At 37.8% G+C, this 9489-nt stretch overlaps 1 protein-coding gene across 1 annotated transcript; it reads left to right on the top strand.

Annotated features, from left to right (window-relative positions):
- Positions 1 to 207: 207 nt before the first annotated feature.
- On the top strand, positions 208 to 8286 carry Tlr10 (toll like receptor 10). Its single transcript, XM_076864703.2, has 3 exons — positions 208 to 246; positions 4240 to 4324; positions 5314 to 8286. The coding sequence occupies exon 3, from the start codon at positions 5374 to 5376 to the stop codon at positions 7807 to 7809; it is 2436 nt and encodes an 811-aa protein (XP_076720818.2). The 5' UTR covers positions 208 to 246; positions 4240 to 4324; positions 5314 to 5373; the 3' UTR covers positions 7810 to 8286.
- Positions 8287 to 9489: the final 1203 nt, after the last annotated feature.

The following is a 9489-nucleotide window of genomic DNA, read 5'->3' as shown; positions in this document are numbered from 1 at the left end:
AATGCCATTTGATTGCACACTTAAAAATGGCTGTAAAGTGGTTTTATGTTATGTTGTAGTTTACCACAATAAAAAATGTGCTTTTAAGATGCTAATAAATTTATGTAACTTGCAATGCCGCTAGCATGCAGTAGAGGGGGAAAGGGATTTAAACTTGACTTTCCTACCTGTTCCTGCAGCTAGTTCTGCCCCTGTCAGTGAACCACCCACACACCTGCAGCTCTACGGAGACGTGAGAGCCCTGGGGTAAGGACCGTTAGCTCTGTTTTCTTTTTTAATGACACTCATGAAAAAGAAATAAGGGGCATATGTATCTTTTCTGAAAAGATAATTTAAGATAATATAGGTTGGGGGGAAGTAGATTTATTGAGATTTTTCAGTATTTATTACTTTGCCTAAAGATCTGTGATTGGCGACCAGGAATATTATTTTGAGGAATTATCTTGCAGATGCTTGGGGGCTTGGGTTTTCTTCACTGCTGATTAAACCTGGTCAGCTCTTCTATCTAGAGTTGATGACCTCAGGAATTGTCATGAGTTCCTTTTTTAGTTGCCTGTAATTCATGTTGACAATATCTGCTGGGTGAGATCTTTGGCTACTTAAATCATATCTGTTGCTCCTTTACCCAGTTCAAAGGTTTTGCATATGCATTGCTTGCCAAAAAGTAGGGGCAGCTCTGATGGACCTTGTGCAATGTTGTTCTTGCTAAGTTTCCCTTAGAAAACCCAGTGGTTAAAGATGGTGGTTTGGCTGATGGAGGGTTTGTTTCACATTATGTAGGTATTTCAGTTCTCAGAAGAGCTTTCTCATGGACGGCCTATGCTGAGCTGTTAATTAGAGATGTGTGCATTTTGAGATTTCTTTCAATTCTTATGAAATTATAATGATCTTAAACATATATTTACACATAGGCAAAGTCTCTCAAACTTTGTGGCACCCAGAAGAATGTCCCATAGCTTCATACCACTTCAGAGAAAAGCACCAGGGTTGGAAGAGGGGAGGAGGCCACCATGGTAACGGGCCAGGTCAAAGGAGACCATCTCTGTCATCACATTCTAAGCTGCTCCACTTCAGGGTTTGAGATGCCTTAGCTTGGGTTTAATTGCCATCCAAAAGGGCCGGACAGATGCAGGTTCAAATCCCTTCTCTACTGCTTATTCACTGGGTCACCTTGGGCATGTTACCTAACCTCTGGGTTTTAGCTCCTCTATCTGTAAAATGAGAATAATAATAACCACTATTTTGTTGGAATGTTGAGTAGGTTGAATAAGATAACGTAAGGAAAACACATAACTCCATATCGAACACATGGGAAACCATTAAAAAAAAATCATTCTCTTATGTTTCAAAAGTCATTCAATGTTCGAGAGATTTTTAAGCCTTTATCTCTTTCTCAGAATCATTGGGAAAAGAGAAATTAGACGACTAAGTATATATTCTTTGGAAAACCACCAGTTGTCATTTCTTGGTGCCCTTGGATTTGGACTCATAAGTCAAGTTTTTTTTTAGTTATTAAAGAAAGTTACTGTTTTTCACCTGCTTTCAGCATAGTAGTAATAGTAGAAATATAATATTTACTGAATGCAACAAAAGTTTATGTTGGAGCTAGGGGTGTAGCTCAGTGGTAGAGTGTGTGCTTAGCATGTGCTTAGCTTAGGCCCTGGGTTTGAACAACAACACCACAAAGTTTATGTTCTGCTTTAAAAATGTTTTAGTGAAATGCCATAATGCACATGAATTGCCTGAGGAATTGGACCTTTTTATTTCCTTATATTAAGAGAAGTTCAAAAAAGGTTCTGCTCTCATTTTATTTCCATATATAGTTGTGGTATTGGGGAGGGGGAAGAAATGGGTAAGAAAAGGAAACTCTGACATCTCAACCCAGAGGATTCCAGATAAAACAATGGACCAGATTCTGCTACATTTTTCAAGGGTTATCCAGACCTGGAAGCTTAAAGTAAGTTGCTACTTAAGTACTCTGTAAGATGATAACATTAAAATCTCCTTTATCAGTTTGGTGACTTGGTGATTATAATTACAGGGATCTTGCCTAGCCATAATGGAGACTTAGGGGGGAAAATCAGTATTGTGATGTATTCTTTACGATTTTGATATTTGTTCAATGTGAATTTTCACATTAATTTCTTTTAAAAAATATTTCATTAGACCATTGTTAATCTTGATGACTGAGTTCCTTGTTAACTTCTTAAAATCTGTGCCTTACTTACTTTACCCTGGTCTTGGCCTTGATAATTACTACCATTTATTCAATGTGTCATTCCTAAGTGATTTGATGCATGATCTATTTTATGCTTCTGCATAAACCCATTTTATAGATGAGAAAACCTAGCCTTTCAGAGATTAAACAAGTAGCGCATGTCACACAATCAGTGAATGGTTAAGACTGAACTTGAACACAGGTCTGTCCATCCCTAACACAGACTCATTCTTTAGGCATCACACACTGCCCACATGAGGAATTCACAGTATCCATTCATTCATTCGACACTTACTTTTTAGAACACATTATGTACCATCTTGTGTTAGGAGAATAAAATGTTAAAGTCATTCATTCATCCATACATTCCACAAATATTTGCTGAGCCTGTGAGGTGGATACAGAAGAAGACAAGATAGACAGCCATCAAGGGGATGGGGTGTGGAGGAGACTGTCAATAAACAAAGGTACAAAGTAGTTGTAATCTGGTAAACTCTAATTTGCCAGAATAAGAGTTGATAAAATATAAGAATTTTATCATCAAAGTGGATAATTAACATATTTTTGTAAAATGTAGGAATTCTCCAAGTGTACAATGTAAGGAAATTCACACAAGACATGGTGATGATGTGTGTCACCAAGATTGGGAATAAGATGCTCTGTATACTTTGGTGGTACTAACAGTTATATGGACAGTCTGTCTGTCTGTCTGTTTGTCTGTCTATCTCCTCCACATGAGGATATAGTGAAAAGGTGGCCGCCTACACACTGGGAAGAGGCTCCTTGTGAGGAATTGTCTTCCAACTTTTTGATCTGGTGCTTTGTAGCCCTCAGAACTGTGAGAAATAAATGTTTGTTATCTAAGCCACTCTGGCTATGGTGATTTGTCACTGCAACTTTAAAGACAAAGTATTTTTATTTTTTTGGTTATTTTGGAAGATATCCCCATGTTTTCTAGAATTTCTTAAAACACACACACACACACACACATACATGAGCACACACAAACTTGGGAAGGTTCTAGAAAGAGAAATCCAGATGATAGTGGGTAGTTGTTAGGTCAGCTTTTTTACCGCTGTGACCAAAAGACCTGATGAAAAAACTTTAGAGGAGAAAAAGTTTATTTGGTGCTCATGGTTTCAGAGGCCTTATTCCATAGACAGCCAACTCCATTGCTCTGGGCCCAAGATGAGGCAGAACATCGTGGAGGAGCAACAGGAAGCAGAGAGAGACACTGTAGACCAGGAAAAAAATATACACCTCAAAGGTGCACCCCAGTGACCCACCTCCTTTAGCCACACCCTACCTGCCTGGTGACCATTCAATTAATTTCTGTCAGGGGATTAATGAACTGATTAGACTAAGGCTCTCATAATCCAATCATCTCCCCTCTACGCTTTCATTTTCCCACACATGACCCTCTGGGGGATACCTCATAGCTACCAGAACAGTAGTTTTCTAGATAGCCTCATGTTTTCATTCTGCCAACTTAGCCCACCATGTCCATACCCACATGTCACACAGTCTCTCTCTATTGTCTTTGTCTCAATTATTTTTCTTTCAAGTCCTTATCACTACCCCACATATACACGCCTTATTTTGTTCTCAGACTCTTTTCTTACTCTCTGGAAGGTAAGCTGTGAAGGAAAAGAAATCTATCTGTTTTGTCTGTTGCTAGACAATTCCCCAATGTCTAGAAAAGTTTTGTCAGAAGAGGCAGTTAATTAATATCTTGAACAATGAACCTCATAGAAATCTTAGTTCTCCCACCACCTCTCTTCCTGTCAGAGAGACAACTTGAAGCCTAACTCCTCTCAAAGTCCTCTCTATCTTCCATCATGACTTTTCTCACCTGTAAAGTGGGGGTAACAGTGTTTCCCTCACTGAGTACTGTGACTAATGAATGAGATAACACATTTAGGATGTATGTGAGGCATTTAGGATATACCTTGACACATCAAAATCCCCCCCAAATAAAAACTGTTTTCTTTTTAAAAACCATTATTGCTATTATTCAACAGTGATCCAGATTGCTTTTGCCTCCAATCTGAACAGGCAAAAGGACGGGAATCCCGATTGTGTCTGTTTGGACCTTCAAGTTAGAGGGTAAGCGATTTTTAAAGACAGATATTATCTCCAGGGACTCTCTATATCCACAAATATAAAAGTTGAGGAGCAACACCGAGATATTAATTCTAGGGCCCATAATATTTAACAATAAAACAAATTACGTTCACTCTTCTTAAAGCCTTCTGGCTATCAAAAGGGGATGTGGGAGGGGATGACCTGGCAAGGGCATTCCTCAGCGGAGTGGGAGGGAGGTGCTTCTCCCACCTACTATATCTCTGTGAGAATCAGACCTCCGTTTGGGGGACATGGCACATGCAGTGACTGGCTTGTAGATGTATCAGCCAAGGTTCTGAGTTCAAGTCAAAACCCCAATATAGTTTGGGACTTTACTCCAGTCTCTTGGTGAATATAGTCAGATACTGGCATTAAAAAAAAATTTTCTAGAAAAATAAAATTATGTCATTTGCAGGAAATGGATTGAATTTGGTAACATTAGGTTAAGTGAAATAAGCCAAACTTATAAGGTCAGGATTGTATGTTTTCTCTCATGTGTGGAAGCTAGAGAAGAAAAAGGAAAATAAAAGTTGGGTGTGGGGAGGGATCTCATAAAAATCAAAGGAAAATCAGTAGAATAGAGCAAAGGGACCAGGGCTGGAAAGAGGGGAGGGGTCAAGGAAGAGCTGGAGAGTGACTCTGACTAAACCATTGTGTGCATGTACGAACATATAACAATGAATCCCACACTTATGTACAACTTTAGTGCACCAATAAAACAATAAAAATTTTAAATAATTACATTTTTTAAAAAGTCCTATAGGAATTAACAAACCACTTTATTTTTATTTATTTTTTTTAGTTGTAGACAGACACAATACCTTTATTTTATTTATTTGTTTTTATGTAGTGCTGAGGATTGAACCCAATGCCTCACACATGCAAGGCAAACGCTCTACCAACTGAGCTACAACCTCAGCCCTTAACAAGTTAATTTTTTAAAACAATTGTTCTGTGCTATCTTTCCACAGTTTGGGACTCATCTTCATCATTCATATGAGGAAACCAGGGATAAAATACTTGGAAACACAATGAAACTCATCAGAAACTTTTATGTATTTTGTAATATTGTTATGTCAATAGAGGCCTTGGCCCCAAAGCTTCCAGAAGCAAAGGAATTAATTTCTAACTACTCCAATATGTCTCTAAAAAAGGTTCCCACAGACTTGACCCCAACCACAACCACACTGGATTTATCGTATAACCTCCTTTTTCAAGTTCAGAATTCAGATTTTCATTCTCTCTCCAAATTGAAGGCTTTGATTTTATGCCATAACAGAATCCAACAGCTGGATATCAAGATCTTCGAACTGAACCAGGAGTTAAGATATTTAGATTTGTCTTATAATAGACTGAAGATTGTAACTTGGTATTCGCTGGCAGGTCTCAGACATTTAGATCTTTCTTTTAATGACTTTGACATCGTGCCTATTTGTGAAGAGATTGGCAACATGTCTCACTTGGAAGTCCTGGGTTTGAGTGGAGCAAAAATACAAAAATCAGATTTCCAGAAAATTGCTCATTTGCATCTCAATACTGTCCTCTTAGGATTGAGAACTCTTTCTTATTATGAAGAAGGCAGCCTGCCCATCTTAAACACAACAGAACTTCACATCGTTTTTCCAAGAAACACAAATTTTTGGGTTCTTTTGCATGACGGACTCAAGACTTCAAAAATATTAGAAATGACAAATATAGACTGCAAAAGCCAATGTGTGAGTTATGAAACTCAACAGAATCTTATTTTAAAGAATGCCAAGACATCTATTCTGTTATTTAACAAAGTTGATTTACTCTGGGATGACCTCCTCCTTATCTTCCAATTTGTTTGGCATACATCGGTGGAATACTTCCAAATCCAAAATATAACTTTTGGAGGGAATGTTTATCTTGACCGCAATTCATTTGACTACTCAAATACTGTAATGAAAGCTATAAAATTGGAGCATGTACATTTCAGAATTTTTAATATTCCACAGGATAGAATGTACTTGCTTTTTACAAACATGAATATAGAAAACCTGACAATATCAGATGCACAAATGCCACACATGCTTTTTCCTAATTACCCTGTAAGTTTCCGATATTTAAATTTAGCCAACAATATCTTAACAGATGACCTGTTTAAAAAACCCACCCAATTGCCTTATTTGAAAACTCTCATTCTGAAGGGCAATAAACTGGAGACACTTTCCTTAGTGAGTAGCTTTGCTAACAGTACACCCCTGATGCACTTGGACCTGAGCCAAAATCTATTACAACATAACAAGGATGAAAATTGCTTTTGGCCAGAAACGTTGATCACCATGAACTTGTCATCCAATAAATTTGCTGATTCTGTTTTCAGGTGTTTGCCCAGAAGTGTTCAAATACTTGACCTGAATAATAACCAAATTCAAACTGTCCCTAGAGAAAGTATTCACCTGGAGTCTTTACGAGAGCTAAATATTGCATTTAATTTTCTGACTGATCTCCCCGGGTGCAGTCATTTCAGCAGACTCTCAGTTCTCAACATTGAAATGAACTTCATTCTCAGCCCATCCCTTGATTTTTTCCAGAGCTGCCAGGAAGTTAAGAGTCTTAATGCAGGAAGAAATCCATTTCAGTGTACTTGTGAATTAAGAGATTTCGTTCAGCTTGAAAAATATTCAGAGGGCATGATGATTGGATGGTCAGATTCATACATCTGTGAATACCCTTTGAATCTAAAGGGGACTCAGTTAAAAGATGTTGATCTTCCTGAATTGTCTTGCAACACAGCTTTGTTGGTTGTCACCATTGTGGCCATCATGACCATTTTGGGGGTGACCGTGGCCTTCTGCTACCTTCGCTTGGATCTGCTTTGGTACCTCAGGATGCTAGCTCGATGGGCACAAACCTGGCACAGGGTTAGGAGGACAGCACAAGAACAACTTAAGAGCAATGTCCAATTCCATGCATTTATTTCCTACAGTGAACATGATTCTCTCTGGGTGAAGAATGAATTGATCCCCAATCTAGAGAAAGAAGATGGTTCTGTTTCAATTTGTCTTCCTGAGAGAAACTTTGACCCTCGCAAAAGCATTGCTGAAAATATCATAAGCTGCATTGAGAGAAGCTATAAATCCATCTTTGTTTTGTCCCCCAATTTTGTCCAGAGTGAGTGGTGCCATTATGAACTCTATTTTGCCCAACACACTCTCTTCCATGAAAGGGCTGATCGCATCCTTTTTATCTCACTGGAACCCGTTCCATTGTACTGCATTCCTACCAGGTTCCAGGAGCTGAAAGCTCTCATGGAAAAGAAGGCATGCTTGGAATGGCCCAAGGGTAGATGTAAATGTGGGCTTTTTTGGGCAAATCTTCGAGCTGCTATTAATGTTAATTTATCAGATACTGGAGAAGGGTGTGAACTACAGACATTCTCAGAGCTGAATGAAGAGTCCCGAGGTTCTACAACATCTTTGATAAAAACAGATTGCTTATGAAACTCCACCTCTGTAGGGAAATTGGGGATCATATACGCTGTTGGGAGATAAATGAATACAATCTTTATGATGGTAAAAATTTGTCAATACCTACTAAAATGAAAAATCATTATTCCCTTCATGTCATTTCCTAGAAAAAAATTTAAAAACATATTATCTGGGGGTTGGAGTTGTGGCTCAGTGGTAGAGTGCTTGTCCTAGCATGTGTGAGGCACTGGGTTCAATCCTCAGAACACATTAAAAAATTAATTAGAGTTAAAAATATGTTCTATAAAATGCCTGTACAAGTTTGTAATGTTTTATGTAAAAAGGTGTTTATCACAGCATTTTTTATAACCATGAAAAGTTGAAAAGCTTCCCAAATATTCACAAAATAAGGGTTGATTCAATAAATTCTAGTATACCCATGTAATAGGATATTAAATAGCCATTATTGTATTGAGAAAATTATATTAATATGTTAGTTTATACATTGAAATAAAGGTCTAAAATAATCTGTATCAGCATACTGATATAGTAGTCATGGTTTGGGTCTAGAAGTTTGGATTTCAGGAATTTCTATGTTGTGTATATCTGTAATGTTTGAATTGCTTAGAATGAATCTGTATTTCTTTTGCAAGTTAAAAAAAAATAAATTTTTTTTAAAGCCTACACATTCTACTCATTTTGTTTGATTCTTCTCTTCTTGTCTCACAATTCACAGGAAAGAAACAAGCACTTCTCAATTTTGCAAAATCGTATTTCAGAAACAATGTTAATTCTCTGGTTTGAAAATTCTTGTAGTTTACCCACATGTAACAGGGGAAAAGTTGTATATACTTTTAAGATTGAAACCATTCTCCTCTTATCTCCCTGCACCCAGGGCTCAGTCATTGAGCTCTGTTGAGTCATTTGCCCTTTCTGGGACAATCAGACTTCTTTGTGCCCCAGACTAGAGAGTGCATCTGGCATCATGCCTGCCTGGAATGGCTTGTTCAGGAAATCTTACATTTCCTTCAAGACACAATACAAAAGTCAACCTTTCTTGGAAAACTTCCTCAATCCTTCCAATAAGCATGATACTCCTTTGTTCTTTTTAACACTTTGGACATGTTTCTATCAGCCAACTCATTATAGACCTCTTTAAAGTCTCCATTTCTCACTAGACTATTAACTCCCAAAAGCCATCTGCCCCTGTATCAGCAGCAGTTTGCACAATTCTTTTTTCAGAAAAGGTGCCTGTTAAATGCTTAAGGAATGAGTTTGGGTTGGTTGTGGATCTTAGTGGGACACAACTGGCTTCAGGATAGATGGTGGGCTTTGAAGTCAAATCCTGAGAAGCTGGGAAAGAAGAGAAGGAATAGATTAAACTCAGGCAAAAGGAAAGAGAATCAAGAATTGAAGGATTCCTGAGTATAGAATGCATCACTTGAAATTGCCAAATTGGGTTGCTCTTGATCTACAAAGATACCTGGTTTTCATCTCATTCATGCTAATAAAATTGATCTATTGAGCAGGTTAAAACTGAATTCTGCATCTACTTATTTCCTTACAGTTTGTACTCTTATGAATTCCTCATGCTAAGTAGTTTTTTTTTTTTTAATTGTATTCTAGATGGTCAACCTGAGAGTATGGGGAAAGGGCTGAGTGTCAGTATAGAAGCCAGGTTATGCCACCATCTGGCCAGAAGCCAGAGTTGAG

Source organism: Callospermophilus lateralis, chromosome 8 (assembly GCF_048772815.1).
Source record: "Callospermophilus lateralis isolate mCalLat2 chromosome 8, mCalLat2.hap1, whole genome shotgun sequence".
NCBI classification, from domain to species: domain Eukaryota; kingdom Metazoa; phylum Chordata; class Mammalia; order Rodentia; family Sciuridae; genus Callospermophilus; species Callospermophilus lateralis.
The sequence above is the reverse complement of the archived record's forward strand: the minus strand, read 5'-3'. Positions and strand labels throughout refer to the sequence as shown.

What these genes read in the sequence shown, in the direction of transcription:
- Tlr10 (XM_076864703.2), top strand. Translation starts at nt 5,374, where the DNA reads ATGAAACTCATCAGAAACTTTTATGTATTTTGTAATATTGTTATGTCA.